Genomic DNA, 19,416 nt, shown 5'->3' with positions numbered 1-19,416 from the left:
CCTACCCTAAAAATTTCATGACCCTGACCCAACTGACCTTTGAACTGTGACTTAGGTACTTTCCGAGACCATGCTTGGCCGGAATCGCGATTCGGCGTATGGTATGTCGGCTCGCATTAGCCGCGCGTTTGCAAGCTTTTCGTGGTTTCACACGTTCAAACATGTGCTTTGATGTTGCTCCCATGCATAAGGGTGGATGTCAAGGTCACCTGAAGGTCAGGTCAGGTCATTGACCTTTTGGTGACCTCGGTTCACTTTTTCGAGTTTTCCATGTTTCCAGGCTAGTTTTTGGAGATGAATTCGAATTTAGCAACCATTTGAATATTTACGTATAGAAGAAGTTTTGGTGCAGCCCGCGCCCCGTAGGGAGGGGGGGGGGCCGAAACGGCCCCCCTGTCCTTTTCCCTCGATATCTCCTAAACGGCTGGAGATATCGCCACCAAACTTTCAGGACCCCTCCGGGCATCAATTTTACACAATGTGACCAAAAATGTTTCCAGAGGCTATGATAGGTTGGCCACAAATGACGTCAAAATAACGTCATGTTCTGCCATTTTCGACCGAAAAAAGACCTTCGCGAGAAGAGCTGTCAGGCCTACAGCTTTGAAGATACAGAAAAATGATCAGGACATAAAAGGTGTAGAATTAACAGGGCTACAAAACTGTTATCTCTGATTTATGAAATTTTTGAGTTTTGACCCCCAAAAATCAAAAATGCAATTTTTTTGATATATTTACCAAAAATCCAAAAGTTTTTTGAGTTTCAAAAAAACGGAATATATGTGATAAGACCTACCGTCTTCTATCTACATACCAAATTTCAGATCAATGTCTCGTTTTTTGGCCAAGTTATAGCGAAAAAACTGTGCAAAAATGATGACGTCAAATTTTCAAACTCAATTTTTGGCAATTCTAGACCACGTAGGGCAAAAAAAGACCTTCATTGGACTCCCCGTGACGAGCTGCATCGAATGGATACCCATTTTATGCAAAAATATCAACTTTGAAATTTGACCTAATTTGACCTGACCTTGACCTGACCTTGACCAAAACGTGACCTATGCTGGCTCCAAAGGCTGCCTGACCCACATAATCGCATTGGTCATGTAAAATGGACCATAAAACATGTATCACACGACGCTTTCATATTGTGACCCCCGGTGACCTGACCTCGCTGTGACCTGACCTGGCATCAGTGACCTCAGATAGCAAAGTATGTGTTTGACGAACAATTTACCATCGATGGTTTTCAATAACTAACCAATTTACTCGATTTCACAACACATTTCTTGAAATGCCTGTGAACGGTGAAAATCTGACCTTTGACCTGACCTGTGACGTCATCGGTTTGACCTAGGTCAATGAAATTTGGTCACAAGGTAGTTCCCGGGTGGGGCTATCGAACGCCGTTTGAGTTTTGAAAATCGGTGGTAAATTTCCGAGATCTTAGGGGGGCCGAAACGCCCCCCCCCCCTCCCTACGGGTGGTAGGGTCCGCCGGTAGCGGCCCTACGGGGCGCGGATTAAGCTGCGAAGCTGTCAGAGGCGGTTGACACGCATTACGAATACCTGTCACGACCCTTACCGGTTGACCTGACCTGACCTGACCCGTCCTGGTCTAAATAGACATCAATATCATCTCTGATCAAACCTAACACGATATTCGTGATCAGCACCCCGGAAAACCTAGGTATTAGCGGCCTCACTTTACGACTTTCTAACAGGTCCCGATTTTCCCGATTTTCGGGTCATTGACCTGACCTGGAAGGTCACCCGATGACCTAGGACCTTAAAATTGGATATCATCGGCTTCCTCTCGTGACGTGCAACACGCTCGTTTTTTCTGCGAAGCTCTAGCTCGATCAGGGATCAAACGCAAGGGGGTCTATACCCCCCTCCTCCTTGTGCCGTCGAAGGAGTGCCGGCGAGGGTTAAAAAACAGCCAGAAAAGATACTAGACTCGGTTTTCTACTATTCCATAATATGGCTGCACTCGTACAGAGCCTACGTGGCGCGCTTGTTTCGATTGTGGCGCTGTAAAATTGTTATTGGTGATGGCGTTGATGAACTTGAATTGGAAAATAGAATGGGAATAGCTTAGACCGTGAGGTTATATTTAATTTCAGAACAATGTTCTTGAATTCATTTTATGTTTATGCCCAGTGCGTATAACGTATAATAGTTGTTGGATCCTGTTGATTAACACCTCAGCCTTGCATGAACTCAAGGCCATTTTCATTTTCATTGGCCATTGCCCTATGCCATGCACACTCATATCATGGAGATATCAATATGTCATATCTAACTCATATGAATATCTAAAGGTGATTTGGGGAGTTTGTGTTGAATGCTTACTGTTATTAACTGGTCACTGGTTGGAGAGTGTGCGACCCGCCGGCCGCCAAGGCTAAATAAACCCGACCCATCTATAACCTATGAATAGGCTCCTTCTGTTTTGGTTTCACTTTGCTGACAACTAAAAATACTTTTTAGATTTTTCAAGCTAAGAATTCAGGCAAATTTTTAAGGCATTTTTTTTTGCTCAGATTATGATATAGAAAATTGTAATACTGGCTTATGGCTGTGATAAGAATTCCTAACAAGTTATACTCCAAAGTCTTCAAAGGATTTCAGTTCAAACCCCCATGTTAAGAGTGGTGTATAAGTATCATTTAATGTTGTAGCAATGCCAATGACATCATAACATTTCAATGGTGTGTTTTGAGTGATGAGAGTCAGAATAGCTGCTATATTGATTTACCTACTACCTTTACTAATTTTACGCCGGACCATGTTGATGTCCATTGTCCATGAAGAGTGAGATTTAAGCTTGAGCATCATTTTAGTTACCTATCAATCTTGCAATGCATTTGTTATGATTTTGTAAGCATTTTACAGGTGATGTTAGGGATGTTAATGCAAATTTATTTACTGATCAATTTCTTTTTTTTTTTTGCTTGGTTTCAGGGCAAATAATAAATTCCTGATTGTTTGGTGTAAAGGCCATAGACTGCAGCAATGGCTAGTCTGGGCCTGATATCCATTAGACAGCTAAGACTGAATGGCCATCATCTGAGCTCATTGCTGCAGCTGCCAAATGTCAGGCCCTTGAGTACAACGGAACCCCTAAGCAAGTTTTGGGAGAGAGACATCCGTGCTGAATACAAGAAGGATAGGCCAGTGCTGCCAGACAAGAAGCAAATCATCGAAGGTTTCACTGAACTAAAGAAAGAAGTACGCTTATGGAAGGATGAGGTGTGGGATACTTTCACCAAGGAACCACTGTACCTTGTCAGGCCAGGTAAGTTAATGATTATCTGAGCATAGCTGTGATCAGACACTGCTATCTTAAAAGACATGCTGCATTGAATTTTATGTTTCAAATTACAAAGTGTTGCAAATAAAGGTAGGCATGCTAGTATGCCGTTTTCTGCAGGACACTGGACAGTGCCTTAAGGTGTTCTCAAACCAGGAATGTTCATTTTATTTGTGTCAGTATTGTGTATCATGTATGCACGCTATTTTTCACATCAGCAGCACCATCAATTAAAACTCTAGTCTCCATGTGTCTTTTCTACCCGTCACACTGCCTGTTCGTGTTCGGCAGGCGAGGTTGACATGGCTTTCCAGCTGACTAGCGAGGCGGCGCTGCGCGACTGGGTGGTCACCTCCGACCGAGACAATGACGAGGGCAACAGCTGGGGCGAGCTGGTGCTCGGCAGGAACGGCAAGGCCGTGCTGCGCGGCACGCTCGACACGACGGTGCCTAGGGACGGCTCCAAACAGCGCACAGGCTACTGCAACATGCGCTGCCTCCGACCGCAGGTCAGTCCGCTGGGGAAGGACACGGCGTCACTGGGGTGTGTGGGACTGGGCGGAGGGTCACAAGACGGTCTGGGGCAGGGTGTAGCGCCACTGGGCGACGTTGGGAAGATCAGTGTCACTGAGTGGTCTGGGTAAGGACACAGGGCCACTGGACGGTGTGGGGCAGGACACACAGTCGCTGAGTGGTCTTGGGCACTGGATAGCATACCATTACCCAACCCCGTTCACGCTGAGCGGTCCTTCATCCACTCCCGAAGCCGATGGTCATGAGTAATCTGAGCGGCCACCTGGCGACTGCGGCCCGCGACTCCTCGCCGTGCCCTACAGAGGCCGCCAGTGTCTGTGACGCCCGGGCGCGCAGAGGTCGCTAACGTAAGAGGCAAATAGCAGACCAAGAGATGGACTGGTGGCATACATTTTATGCTTGCTATCTAGGTGCGGTTTGAAATATTTTCATCCTTATTTCCGTTGTACCGTATATTTCAAGTAATCGATGGCTATAAAGCAATCCATAGTTCATCATACATTGAAATCGGCTCATGTCCAAATTATATTTCCAGTTGATATTCTTATACCTGGCTGATGAGTGTTGATGCAGGTCAGAGTTGGGAAACGCTCGAAACCCAAAAGGAGATTCAGCGTGTTTTCAAGGCTAAAAGTCCTGCACTATGCTATCAGAAGATACGGCAGTGATGCATCACTTATACCTGGTCAAGCGATGCTACGGTCAATATGAAATACTTTTAAAGGGACCCTCCCACCTTCAAAAAATTTAATGAATTGGCATGAAAGTGATGTCGCTCGGTTCAGAAAGAGTAAAAACGAATATCTACCAAATTTCATCGAAAAATATTCACCGGTTTTCAAGATATTAGACTTTTACTTTTGTTTACTTTTTGGGATCTCCGCTGTTCCTAGCGACTTTATTTGAAAGCAGGGTTGTATACGACTCAATCAATAGCAATCAATTCAATCACGACAAATTTGGGAAACCAATCAAATCAATCAAGTCAGAGCAGTTTTCGGGAATTGATTCAATCGACTCAAACGCGACAATGAAAGGAATCAATCAACTCAATCAAACGACTCAAACCAAGATATACATTAGGTTTTTTGCCCCACCAACTTGGAAAAGTGTCCATAGCAGTCTGGTGTACCTATCTACCTACCTACCTACCTACAGAAGAAACAAAAATATTGTCATTTAAAATTATAAATTGCCATGCCATTCAAAGTTTCTATGTAATAAGGAAGGATACCTAGTGATGGACAGGTGGATCATGATATTGAGGTTCAATGGGTAGAATTGGAGCAGAAGTTTCATTTAATGGGTGCAAAATAACCCAGTAGTTGACTTCAACAAACGCCCCTTAACCCAAATCACCACCTTTCACTTAAAAGTTGTCAATTTAATTTTGGCCATATTCCAGCTAAGTCATCAGGCCATCTACCCCATGTAAAGCCCCCGTCTGTCTCTTATGTGAGTTATGCGGAGCTCTTCTGAATTGAACCCTGAACATAATGAACCTAGCTAGGTTACATGCCACACTGACACCATATTGATATGAAAGTGTTGAAAATGTGCTATAAATTTGACAACTTCATTAGGTATGCTTTATGAAGACAGCAGGAAAGCAGGTAGGTACCTACTTACCTGCCTAGATGTGTCACTGGCTACCAACAGTACCAACGAAGGTAGATAGGTTATATGTGAAGAATTCAAAACATTTTATTGCAATACAATTTGAAACTGTTAGGACTGGGGGATAGGGATGAGCATTAAAAATATATTTAGGTATAGGTATAGGTATATAGATAATGGACTTGGGGTAGCAGTATGCTATTTGTTGTCCATGTCATTGTTGGCAAGGAAACATGTCAGGGTACTCATTGAGGTTGGAGGTCACAGGTCACAGTTGGCTTTGAGCTGGAGGTGCTTATCTAGCTTAGCTTTAAATGTAGCAGTGGTGTCAGCAGACACAACATCATCTGGTAGCTTGTTCCAGTCATTAGCCACCCTCTGTGAGAAGAACCTTTGTCTGGCTTGATGGACTGACTGCTCCTTGTGTAATTTCATATGGTGACCTCTTGTGTTTGTCGTCCTCAGTTTGAAAAACTTCTCTCTCCTCACATTGAGCTTCCCTGACATGATTTTATACGTCTCAATCAAGTCGCCTCTTTTTATCCTGTCTTTAATAGATACGGTCTTCAGGACTTTTAGTCTTTCTTGGTATGGCCTGTGCTTTAACCCCCTCACCAATCTTGTAGCTCTGCGCTGGATGTTTTCGAGGAGACTGATATCTTGAACAGCTTGGGGACCCACAGCTTGTATACAGTAGTCCAGGTGTGGTCTCACATATGAGTTGAAGAGGCTGGTGAAGTTTGTTGCTGTGATTTGGTCAAAGGACCTCTTTATCATTCGGAGAGCTACCATTGCTTTGCTCGCAGCTCTTTGACAGTGACTAGTAGGTCGAAGGTCGTTTGTTATAGTCACCCCCAGGTCTCGCTCCTTATCTGTGACTTCTAGTTTGACTCCTCTAATACTGTAAGATCTTTTTGGGTTTTGTGGTCCACAGTGCATCACTTTACACTTTTGGGGGTTGAATTCAAGAAGCCATTGTTCAGTCCATTGCGAGAGTCTATCTAGGTCTGCCTGAAGTTGTTCTGAGTCCTCTGAATTTCTGACCTTGCGATAAATCTTCATGTCATCTGCAAACAGTTTTGCGTCGCACTGGACCAATGTGGGCAATTCGTTGACATATATCACAAACAGGATGGGTCCCAATACTGAGCCCTGCGGAACTCCGCTGGTCACAGCCTCTTCTCTAGATTCTTGGTCATGAACTACTACCTTCTGAGTCCTGTCCTGAAGAAAGTTTGTGATCCATTGAAGCACTCCTGCTTTGACACCATAGGCAGCCAGCTTCTTAACAAGTCTTCGGTGGGGCACAGAATCAAAGGCCTTTTTAAAGTCACAATAGATGATGTCCAGTCCACTGCTGCTGTCCAGTATGTGTGTCCAATCCTCCAGAGCCTCTAGAAGATTGGTCAAACATGATTTTCTGGGTACAAAGCCATGCTGTTCTTTGCAGATGAGATCTTTCTCTAATAGATGGTTGAGCAGGTGCCTTTTGATAATTCTTTCCATGACCTTACATGCATGACTAGTCAGACTCACAGGCCTGTAGTTACTTGCCAGTTTTTTGGAGCCTCCCTTGAAGGAATATTTAAAAGGAAATTGAAAGGACAGGGACTTTGGAACCACAGGATAAGTTAAGGACAAAGGAAGAAGAACAAGGAAAATTAAATGCCGTTGCAGTTGGTGCGACTGCGAAAAAACAAAGAAAACGTTTTGCCAAGAAGTATGCTAAGCTTTTATAAATCCTTATTCTACGTCTTTTGATTTTTTGGTAAGATGACGTCATTGATTATCATGTAGTATGGTAGATCATCATAAAATAAATCGGTTGTACAACACCAATTTCGTTTTAATTATTATTTCATTTGAAATAAAACCACTTAATAATATTCGGTAAAATATTTTAAGGAAAATGAAATATATTAAATATGTTATGCCTAGGCTCTCAGGAGAAAAGGATCAATAAACGTTCTGCTGCAAATTAAACAATGCAGCAAATTAGCTATTAATGTAAACGTAATTAGCGAGACGAAAACGGCGCTTTTGTTTCAGTTATTTTTGTAGGGGTTTCAGATATTTATAGAGTTCAGTGGGTTGTTTCTGAGGAGATGTGGAGATGTGAATTAGTAATTAATCACACTTTATTAGTATATAGGGCCTTGCACTTTATCATCTGGATTAAAAAAAAAGTTTCCTGCTGAGTGCAGAAAGGTAGGTAGGTGCATCGCCAGGTTCTATCACAGGATTGGAGCAGTTATTGCAGTTGAAAGTCAAAGTCAAGTTGGCTGTTCATGTTTAGGCCCTGTTCTTTATTTGGCCATCTACCCCATATTGCAGTTGTGATGACAAGCAGTTTTCAGTGTAGTTTTGTGATCTTTGATGTCATCAATTGGTGTCCTTATTTTTCGTCAACTAAAACTTATTTCAACTTTCCATTCAATCGACTCAATCATACGAGTCACTCTAATTTTCGGGAATCAAATCAGTCAACCAGTCGCTAAAGTCAAACGAGTCAGTCAACCAGTCATCTCGAAAAGTCAATCGACTCAATCCAATCAACTCAAAATACGCGTTGAATCAAATCAATCAATTCAATCGACTTGATTGGTATACAACCCTGTTTGAAAGTGCGGCATTTGTTGCGCGCAAAGCAGCATATACCACCGCGTGCTACAAAACGTTTTAGTCAAACATTTAACGGACGTTCGAAAGGCTGATGACGTCATCAGATTCCCGTAATGGTTAAGAGATAGGGACCACGCTGGTCCCACCCTGCAAGTAAAGGGAAGAAATTTCTTGAACACCATAAAGCTGCGGGGGTTGCGACCAGGATAAATGGTGGTTTCTGAGCCTGGCCGCAAACTTGGCTATCTCAACTCAAAACTAATGTTAAGGTGGGAGGGTCCCTTTAAGGTCACCGCTGACAGGTTATTGCTGATCCAGCGATTAATCCCTAATTGGTGCTCACCACGACCATTTGAGCTGCCTTTATCATTTATAGATGATAAAGGCAGCTCAAATGCTTTTATCAGTGTGATAGGCAGTGTGATACTGACATTTGAGCATTCCGACTACCTATACCTTCCCTGAAAAAGGGATACTTGATGCTAAGCTGATCATCTCGCAGTAATTTTTTTGCCCGTTTTTTTTTTTCGTCGGTGACCGACGTTCCACACCACTTTGGCGTTTGCAGAAGTCGTTTAAACGCGACAGTTTCTTCGACTGGTCCCAGTACACGCATGTGGTGCTCCGAGTGCGCGGCGACGGGCGCTCCTACATGCTCAATCTGGCCGCCATGGGGTACTTTGACATCATGTGGAACGACATCTTCAGCTACCCGCTCTATACCCGCGGCGGACCCTACTGGCAGGTGACCCGGGTATGTACCAGCGCCCAGCGTTTCCGCGATTTTTATTCTTTATACTAAAAAGATATGAGAAGATTTTCGCATCTAAAAAATTGTCTCCCAATTCCTGCCCTTGCTGATACTTATGATTTATGAAGTTACCTTATATAGTTTTACGGAAGTTTACCCTAGCTCATAATCATGACTATGATAGACTATCTGCGATAATTGTAATAAGGTGGCGAAGTACTAGAATGAGCAGCATAATTGAATATCGTAGAAGAATAACCGTATGCTCACTATCTTTTAACAATCCAAAATTAGCCTAAAATGAAAGAATATATTTCGGAAACGTTCCTTCTTCAGTTCAAAAGTTAACTATACAAGGCACAGAAATGTACAAATTATTGAACGTCACAAAAGCGCCGAATTAACTGATCCCACCAACGGATATTAATGACATTCTCGTGCCATATAAGTAGCACAAATTGTTGCGTCGGCATTGGATCAGAAAAGTCAAACGCTCTTGTGTTGTTGCTTGTCTTTCGGCATTTTTGATAGTGCTACTTATATGGCACGAGAATGTCATTAATATCCGTTGGTGGGATCAGTTAATTCGGCGCTTTTGTGACGTTCAATAATTTGTACATTTCTGTGCCTTGTATAGTTAACTTTTGAACTGAAGAAGGAACGTTTCCGAAATATATTCTTTCATTTTAGGCTAATTTTGGATTCCTTAAAAGATAGTGAGCATACGGTTATTCTTCTACGATATCTGCAATAATTGTTAAGTCGTCGGATCAAACCTCAAATTAACGTTTATTTTTGCGTTTTTGATACTCCAGAATTGAGATAAAAACGTTTTTTGTGATAGCCTTTTATATCATAGCGTTTAACCTAATTACTTGCCTCATTGATTTTACCACCATCCTGTTTCTCTCATCCGACCATGCATCTTTCGCCAGTGTTCTAAAATTGGATATTGGTTGGGTGTGCCGATGAAGAAAAAGAAATCCTAGGATGAGAAAAAAGGAAGTATAAACTGAAGTATTTTTGCAAAATGGTGTAAATGCCAATTTTTATGCCAACTGATAAACCAGGATTTCATGTCAGGATCTTGACAGGGTGTGAAACAAAAGGATGTGGATTGTGGGTGCATCAACTGTCAAGTGACATGTTAACTGGCTGTTAGGAATACATGAAACTTTTTCAGAGATGAAGTAAAGTTGGTCATTCATATTTTAGGGATGAAAATGTTTTCCCCATTAGGTGTGATTTGCCACCAAAAAGTCTGAAAAATGGAACACTGTCTTTCGCCTCCTTTATATCTGTCCTGAATGCAACTAACAACATGAGACTAAAATGTATGCTCTGCAACTTGCATGATAACGCATCAACTATCATCACATCGCACATGCCTATTTAGTCTCTTCGACCTCATTGGGGCCCTTTTCCTTGTCCACAGATCCCGTTCTCGAAGTTCTTCCTGACGAGCAAGGGTCGGATCCAGGACAAGCAATCTCCGCTAACACAGGACCGCATTACGAGCGTGGGTATTACGGCGGGTGGTGTGAGCGGACCCTTTCAGCTGGAGATTGACTACATCGGTCTGGAGATGGATCCGCGACACGGAGAGGACTTCGCGTATGAGATGTACCAGACGCCGGCGTACATTGCGGGAGTGTAGCGGTGACTAGTGACAGACGCAGCTCGGAGCCGCATAGACCGGCGACTAGTGGTGCTGTGGCGTTTGGAACGTTTTCAACGTGCTGTGATAAACTAGTGTATAAGATGAGAAGGGTGTGGTCAGGTGGAAACGTGTGGCGTGAACACTGAACATGGATTGTTGTATGTGCAGGATGGTTGCATTTGTTTTTAGATCGCTGGATTGCGATCGTAGATCACGTTAGTACTCAGGAGACCCATAATGCCTAGCTATCAGAGCTAGGCTTAAGCTATCATAATATGCTTCCCCGTCTAGTTTTGGCTATAATCATCATCATGTCAGAAATACGTTTTCAAGGGTCTAGGGAGATTATTCCCGCTAAATGTTTCGTTTTGCAGAGATTTCAATCACAAATGAATGGCGTTGATTTCGCCTGCGCCATTTAAGTAGTTACGTCGGTGCCAGTGCATGGATGCTGTCACCGCATTGGTGCAATAAATACAGCTATGTATGACGTGGTTTCAAATTAGGCATTCGAGAGAAGTTGCAACATGCAAGGTGCGCGCGGCTTTGTGCGCACGTTAAACTTTGGACTCTAAATTCTGCCATAGAATCGGAATTGCGCGATCGGAGGGTAGAGGGCAGGGTCATCGCAACAAGCTTCGCTTAGCGGTGGCTCTGTCCTTGTGAATCCTTCCCATCAAAAGGTTCGGACTAAATTTATAAATAAGGTGGTGTTTTAGATGTTTGATTTGCATTAGTGTAACCGGATATGAATAGTGGATCTCCACCTTTTAGATAGCTATTTCATATTTATTGCAGGAAACTTTCCATCGTTTTACCTAATCATGGCTGCTCACTTACGGTGCATCGCATTTGAGAGCACGTCACATTCGCAACACTCCGGTCGAAATAAGGAACCAACATCACAATGGATCACAAAACTGAATATGTAGGTTGTATAAGATATTTTACCATAATGCACCGATCAGTTGAGTCCTTTATGCTTTGCGCTCTGAAAGCATGGTTCCATATTTGCCATGCCACATAACATTATTCCAACTCTGAGGTTTCTTACAGCGATCCACAAAAAGTGAACTACTGACGCCTCTTTTAATGCTGACGTTAAGCCTGCTGAATCTGACAGATAATTGTTCAGCACTTGGTGCAGCATAGTATTTAACGCAATATGTGACTATAATATGTGACTATATATAATGACGGGTTCCGTCCCGGTGGGAAAGCACATTGTTGGGTTTGATTGATAACATGATAGGGTTCATCGCTGCTTAGTTGCTACGAGAACTGGCGCGCGATCGCCCTACCAACGCTCGGGAGTCCCATGTTGTGATGGCTAATCTTCACGCTTTAGCCTTTAAACAATTGTATTGTTTTTGTAACGGTGTAGTTAGGAAATCAAGGCATCAGGCGACGTCCACGTCGGCCGTCGCAATGTTTTGGTTTATTTGTTACCTAAATCTCAGCATATCCGTTTGCGAAGACCACATCGCATGTTTCTCTGTTGATTGTTATCACTCACGCATAACAGTAAAACGTCACAACACGTCTCCAACGTGAATAACAAATACAAAGGTGCTGCATGCACAGGCAGACAGCAAAGGCATAGCTGCGACTTGCCAGCAGCTTTTCATGAAACGCCAGACAGTTACACTCTACACATAGACAACGCGCATCAAGACACAACGACACTAAAAACATTGGACCGTCCGACTTCTAGTGATAACACCGCATGCATGCTCTATTCTGTCATGAGACAATGACTGGCAACTGGCTCAGTTTTCAAATCATTCATTGTAGTTTGACGACTACCATCACTAAGTTCCTGAGTTGAGCATTTGTCACTAAACTCGCCCTGCTCCTAACCATTTTTCACTACAGGTTTTTAAGCCCTCGGCAACTTTCATGCTTTTTGTGAAGTGAGCCTTTATGGAGAGCATGAAACTCACACGAAAACTCACACGAAAAACAAAATTTAATTTTCCTCCTGTTCCGGGCCTCAACGTCCACTCGCGCCTCGCTCGTAGACTGCTCTGCTCCCGTTGAGCGCTGGTCTATACGGTATTCCCTATGAACTTGGCCAGCGCCAGGTAGACACTGTTGGCCGTCAGCGGACACTTGACGAACGTGGCGGCGCAGTTGGCCCCCGATCGACCCGCTTCAGCGGCCTCCAGGATGGAGGTGCCGTTCAGCCACGAGTTGACGTACGAGTTGCTGCAAACGAACACAGTGCGGTGAGAGCAGTGGCGATAGGCGGTGAAATCTGAATGCATGGAACTTATCTTGGGGCATTGCTGTGTAAGGTATTTGGGATGTATTCCCGCGTAATTTAACTCGACTGGTGAATGAAGCTATCTTGAAGTTTATTGTTGAAAATGTTCATACGAATATCCTTCCTGCGGCTGCCCAACATAGCCCCCACACGGCGTCTGATATGACCTACCTGACCAGACCCTCGAGCAGGAGGTCGTGTGACTCGGCGTGACCCTCCTTGACGCTGAGTGCAGCCTCGCGCACGTAGGTGCACACGCCCCGCTGCATGCACGCCGTCGAGTCGATGTCGTACTGGGCCAGCGTATCGTCCAGGCGCGCCATCAGACCCGTCGTGGTCTCCTCACCTGGACGAGGGAGATGGGGTTAAAGAGATTTGGGGACGGTTCGAGACACCCTCCGTCTTATAGGTTACGGCAGCCGGCAGTTCCCTGCAACACGCCCGATGGTAATTGACAAAAAAGTGTTAACCTCAGTGGTTGGTTGCAACATTTTTGCGGATATGCGGCGAGGAACATGATTTTATTTCAATTGGTTCAGACCTGCTGTTTTATATCATTATTCTTGTCTAGATTCAACCTTGTTGGTGTGCTAACTACTAGCAATGCTCTCACTTGAGGTGTTTTCAATCCGTAGTACAGGATGATGTCAGGATGAGCGAGCTGTGCGTATAATTGCCCACAAAATGTTTTCCTTTCGAGCCACATAACATTGTCTTAGAGTCGCTGAAAGTGCTAATTTCTCAACAAATTACTCCCCAGCAAAAAGTCACATGTAGTAACACTGCGGGTTTCGAGACCGCCTCCTTTGTGAAGCACCATCCTAGGTGTCAACATCCACAAAAAGAGAGGGGTGCTGACACCCTGCCGGGGCGGCGAGGCGGACGGACGCCAGCCGTGTCCGGCGGGCCGTATTGGCGGAACTGAGTGTCGGTCACGGCGAGGGTACTCCCCAGTCCTCAGTGTCAGCAGGTCACAACGTGGCTCCCCAGAAAAGTGAAAGGACAAGCACGCACTCTTTGTGCGCCGCTTCCGCCGCTGCTTACTCACTCAATTACTCCGTCCACCGGGCCGGAAAGAGTGATACAAGAGGCGCGGTGTAAACACAGGTGTTATCAGCTGTGACCTGCTGGCCATTGTTAGTTTGTGTTACACTTGTTACCCAATAATGAATGAGGAACATAATGGACAATATCGAGTGATATCACTCCACTGTCGCTTTTATGACGGGTCAGAGTTGACTGCGTCATAATTACTGCTAGTTAGAATTGATCAAGAACAAGTTGAAATTACGCAAAAGTGATATCCACCATCGGTCGCTTCCTTGTCTGTATACTCGTCAGTCGTGAAATAATCTAACACAGTTGCCGCTATCCATTCCATCGTAGCAAATCTAATCTCGTCATTGACATTACATGTCCTCCATCATCTCCTCCACTAAGCCTCTTACCGTCATCTGCGCGTCCAAAGCCGGCCATTTTGCCGAGGTTGCTGAGGTTGAGGAAGGACGGCAGGCCGCTGGTGGTGCCACCCAGCTGTCCCACCAGCCACGGCACGGCCACCATGGCAAGCAGCATCGTCAGGCCGAGCGCCAGCAGGCTGGGCCAGTTGACGGAGAGCATGGTGGACCAGTCGGCGTACTGGCCCATCAGAGATCCAAGCGGGATGGAGAGGAACGGCACCGTGAACTGCAGGCCCAGCTGTGGAGGAGGGGGGGGGGGTCAGTGACAGCACCGTGAACTGCAGGCCCAGCTGTGGGGAAACGGGGGTCAGTTAGTGGTAGTCCCGTGGATTTTAGGTTTAACTGTGTAGAGGAGAGGAAGTCAATCGGTGTACGATGACCTACAGACTAAGAAGAGAGGACAGACGTAAATACAGATCCATTAGCAGCATTGCTGGGGTCCGGGTAGGGTAGGGTATAGACTATATAGGTCAGGCGATCTGATTATGTCATCTACTTCAAATAAATGCGAGAGTCACGCAGGCAAAGGGGACCGTGATCAGCGCTTAGAGCACAAATGCAACGTCGGGCTGTAAATCCTTGGCTACATTAATCCTGAGATTAGTGCAGACCCTGAACTACCTGCAGGTCCTAGGTAACCACCTGGTGACGAGCAGGTGCTGCTTCCTGCAGGTCCTGGTTACGTGCACCTCCTGCTTACCTGCAGGTCCTAGTCACGAGCAGGTCCTGCTTACCTGCAGGTCCTGGTTACGTGCAGGTGCTGCTTACCTGCAGGTCCTGAGAACTGGTGGACAGACCGAAGAAGCGGGCCGTCTCGTTTCCTCGCACAGAGTTGCCGATATCCTCCCCGTCATCCAGATACGGACTGTAGTCCTGTGAATGTCGGTGGAAGTCTGTTACGGAAATTGTGACAATCCTCTGCAAAAACATGGATGCCTACCTTCACTGATAACGTGCAGTAATCTCGGAAAAAATGAAAATCGGTCTTTAGCACATCGACTCGAGTTATATCTTGCCATCGAAGTTTATATTTTTACTTAAGAACATACTGCGAATTGGTTTCTCGCGTGTTCTTCTCATAATTTGATGTGAAATTAACCAGCATTGAATTTTTCCAATGATTTATTCTGGCTTTTTTAAACTTAGCTATACAACTATCAAAGCTTTCAAATACTTATTCCAACAGTGACTTGTTACGGCTTCCTTTCGTTAGTTTGAAATGGTTTGAACTTTGAATGACCAAGATGATGTTATCATCTATTATTAATGATGCTTGGGATACCTATCAATGTCATTTATCCCAACATGCCTGGCCCTTTTTACCTCGCTGATGTCCTCGTATGTCGTCACATATGGCCGACCAATCACGTGCTTTTCAGTTATGCTGCTGCTGCTTTTTCGCGGGTGGTCGGCGTATTTCTTCGCGTAGTAATCCGCTCTGCAGTGTAATATATTCGGGTATAGTGAGTAGTCAGATCCTGTTTTATATGGGGCGGTACAGCAAATGCTTTTTTAAATAAATTTAGTCCGAGCCCTTTGAATGGAAGGATTAATAAGGACAGAGTCCCCGCTAAGCGAAGTTTGTTGCGTTGACCCGGCCCTATAACCCTGATCGCGCAATTTCGGTTTTATGGCAGAATTTTGAGTCCAATGTTTAACGTGCGCACATAGCCGCGCACGTTAAAAAACTCAGTTTAAAAATGCTCACAATAAAATGAAAATTCAGACAAACAAGCAACAATACAAGGTCGCATTCGTACAGCCCACCCACCCATAAGGAAAACTCAACCTACACAGGTCAAGAACAAATACGTGACCCAACAGTTGAATGAAAGATCCCGACGTGAAAGTGTAGAGCAGCGAGGAGAACAGCGAACACGACTGGAAAGACCTTAGGCGAAACCAGTTAGGTACTGCATGAATGAAATTTCAGTAAATTTTGATTAGCAATATACATGCAAATCCAACGTTATACTCCTCGTCAATTGTGTCTCGGGAAGAACTTCACAAAAGACATTGTTTTTATTCATAGTGTCTGAACTTTGTTTATCTTATTTTGAGTTCGCACTTTTAAGATATCATTTCATTCTTTCCGGCCCTTTTTGTATGAAGGGTTATCTTAACATCATACCTACATGTCAGAAGCAATTTATTACCAGGATACAGGAAGCGTATTTTTAAGCTTATACCGCCCGTTGCCGTTTAAAACTTGATTTAATGTGCAGCTCACTCACCTGGATTCTCCCATCTTTGCGGCTCGCGGCAGCTGCTGCGTGGCTTCGTCAGCGGACTGTTCTGCGGTGGGCTGGGCCGTACCCAGACCAGCCACAGCCAGCAGGCCGATTAGCAGGGCGGCACGCATCATGCTCGATTTCTGGAAAATAGGAGATGCATGAATCTGTCATGCTTTTGTTTTGTTGATATTTACTGTTGATGTTTTTTAGTTTAACTTTCGATTAAACTTAAATGGGAGCGAATTTCTTCAGCCGATTTTCAATTCACCATTTTTAAGATTACCTATGTAATGTATCTGTCAATCATTTACGTGTTAGGTATTTATCCTGCTTGAAGATCGAGGCGTTCGCTCCAGTCCGCATGACATCCACTGCCCGGTCTGTGCTCGGCTCACCTGTTGGCTCGCTGTCCGATGTGTGCGCCGGAGGCTCCGCTGCCTGCCTGTTACAAGGTGTGCGCCGGCGGGTCCTTCCCCGTCCGTCCGCTGTGCTCGCTCCGGGGGCTACTATCACTGCTCTGCAGCTGACCGCCCCTCGCCGGCCCTATATGGGCCCTGTTCAGCTCCACTCGCCCGCTGACCGGCCGCCTTTCCATTTTCATTTCCGGACCCCCAACCACCGCCGGGTATAAGGGGTCCTATAGTAGGTCCGATGTATTCCTTAGATTGGGAGTTGGGGTGAATTCTAGACTTAATGCGCTTTAGTATGAATGTTTGTTTGCGTGTTTATGTAATTGCCTCCTATGCGTAGCATGGATTCGGATAGGTAGGGCTCTGAGGAGATATTCTACGCTCGTCCTCTTTACCAGACTGCAGATGTGTGCAGCGCCAGTTGGGCAGCGCAGCACCTCTCGCAGTTCCACACCAATGTTTTACAACTACCTATCTTCATCCATTCTGTATCCTTACCAAAAGGGAAACGTAGATTACAAGATTGCATGGCAGGTGTCGGTAGACTTTATCGCCTTACGTCACCGGTTGGTCTGAATTCCGCGGGGCATCGCTAACTTCTTCTCGTGTTTGGCCACATGTTCGTATTTTGTCAATCTCTAGTTTTGTATAACAGAAAAAGCTAGCGATATAAAATCAGTATGAGAATCCAGCCACGAGGCAACTCATACTTTGTTGCCATCGAGGATGGCAGGATGACTGGCGCCGGCGAGGGAGAAGGCAGACAAGAGGGCTGTCATTATGGTGCTAAATTAATTGACAAATTATAGACCAATCGGATTGGTCTAGAGGACCCAAAGGTAGGTCTAAAAGATAGGGAACGTTTATTTAACATACGTATCTCACAAAATACCTGGGAAACTATTTTGTTGATACTGCCTAAGCTCAAAACAATTTTTAATCGATCTTAACACGCGCCGAGCCTGGCAGGTGTTTGAGCTCTCTCCCCGTCAAACTTGGGTCCTGGGCCACGTAGCGACACATTGTAAGCGGCAGTGGAAAGATCTTTAAAAATCACGAAGAAGGCATTTCGGTTTGTTTTTAGGCTGGTTCAAAGGTCAGGTCATTAGAGATCATCATAGGTCAAAGGTCAAATTTTGCCTTTTTCAACCTTTATTTGACAAAGCGGCTTAATATTAATTTTATACACAACAACATCCACAAACAACGTGACTTTTCACCGTGGTCACCTTGTAGCTCACATAACACGAGGCCGAATAGAGCTATAGCGCGATTGATCGCTCTTTTCGAGCTCTTTCTGAATAAACTCTCAGATTTGACCTACGTTGTACAAATCAGCCTCCATAAGACTGTCCAAAATGATGTTTTTGTGGATGTTTTTTTTTAATAACTTCTGACACAATACCTGCACGCCATTGATTTTATCGGCGTCGTGTTCCTTTCGTTGAGACGCATCGAATGACAGATATTTTGACTTTAAAAAGGTCAGTTCACATTAAAAATATATTCAAAGGTCAATGTCATAACCTGACCAGTAAACGTCATTCTGCATATCAGTGGTGTTGGAATGTGGAGCTGAACATATGCAAGGTGTTTTCATAGCATGCCTCTATCAAAAGTTATTATAAAAAGAACTGATTGAGACATCTCCTGACCTGAGATGACCTCAAGGGCATACAGAGGGGTAATGAGTGTAATTTTCCCATTCAATGTACCATATCTACTCGGCAAATGATGTTTCAGATTGTTTAGCGCGGGTCTCTCAATTTCGTCTAAAATAGGCGCAATGCAGTTTCCTCTCAATGACTTATTATGGAGAGGCTGCAAAGTTGACCTGACTTAAGGTCACTGATATAACTCCGAGATACAAATATGCTGCTGCGTTTACCAATCGATGGAGTTTCAAATCCATCATTATGTCGGTGAAGCGATCGTTTTGTCAACTGGAACTTTTTTGATGTAAGGTCACTTGACGTTACTTGGTGACCTGACCTTAAGCGACCTGGGTATGGATTTTCACATGTGCAGACCATAAACTGATTGAATGGATTGAATTGAATAGACTGATTGACCTAGTGATTGCATGAAAAGTTGTGCAAAAAACGGAACTCCTCGCTGCCGTTGTTTTTCTCTTATGTAGATAGTTATGGAAAACCGACTAAGGGTGATCTAACACCCCTGCCCCCGGCCGGGCACGAGGTAACACATTCGGACTAGTGATGTCAATTACGGGAAATCGGAATACCGATAGCAAACCAAATACCAACCAAAACCACGGGAAAATACCGAAACCAAACCAACTTGGGAAACTGAGGGAAATACCAACTTTTTACCGATTTCTTAGCCTCTTATACATTAGTGAGGGCTTATGATACCAACAAAATACCAAACACATTACGATTGAAATACCAAATACCAAGTTAGTATCGGTTTGGTTATCGGTATACCAAAAAGTTGGTATCCGATTGACATCTCCAATTCGGACCACAACTGCAAGCTTATAGATGTGCATTAACAAGATTTGTATAAATAAGGTTATAGCAATAC

At 44.4% G+C, this 19,416-nt stretch overlaps 2 protein-coding genes across 7 annotated transcripts; one reads left to right on the top strand and one right to left on the bottom strand.

Moving 5' to 3' along the window:
• Positions 1-2,018: 2,018 nt before the first annotated feature.
• On the top strand, positions 2,019-10,986 carry LOC122392891 (complex I intermediate-associated protein 30, mitochondrial-like). Of its 6 annotated transcripts, none has more exons than XM_043388245.1 (5): positions 2,019-2,050; positions 2,967-3,300; positions 3,607-3,824; positions 8,657-8,842; positions 10,275-10,986. In XM_043388245.1, exons 2-5 carry the CDS (start codon positions 3,018-3,020, stop codon positions 10,494-10,496), a joined length of 909 nt encoding a protein of 302 aa, XP_043244180.1. In that variant the 5' UTR covers positions 2,019-2,050; positions 2,967-3,017; the 3' UTR covers positions 10,497-10,986. The 6 variants fall into 6 exon arrangements, with proteins under 6 accessions (XP_043244180.1, XP_043244176.1, XP_043244177.1 ...); XM_043388241.1 differs by having other exon boundaries at positions 2,028-2,108; XM_043388242.1 differs by having other exon boundaries at positions 2,036-2,103.
• Positions 10,987-12,517: 1,531 nt separating this feature from the next.
• Positions 12,518-16,590, bottom strand: LOC122392888. Its single transcript, XM_043388236.1, has 6 exons — positions 16,460-16,590; positions 15,549-15,663; positions 14,994-15,098; positions 14,214-14,463; positions 12,937-13,111; positions 12,518-12,707 (listed from the first exon to the last, which is right to left on the bottom strand). The coding sequence occupies exons 1-6, from the start codon at positions 16,588-16,590 to the stop codon at positions 12,548-12,550; spliced, it is 936 nt and encodes a 311-aa protein (XP_043244171.1). The 3' UTR covers positions 12,518-12,547.
• Positions 16,591-19,416: the final 2,826 nt, after the last annotated feature.

Source organism: Amphibalanus amphitrite, unplaced genomic scaffold, assembly GCF_019059575.1.
Source record: "Amphibalanus amphitrite isolate SeventyFive unplaced genomic scaffold, NRLGWU_Aamphi_draft 000505F_arrow, whole genome shotgun sequence".
NCBI lineage: Eukaryota > Metazoa > Arthropoda > Thecostraca > Balanomorpha > Balanidae > Amphibalanus > Amphibalanus amphitrite.
This window is presented reverse-complemented; position numbering and strand designations above follow the sequence as displayed.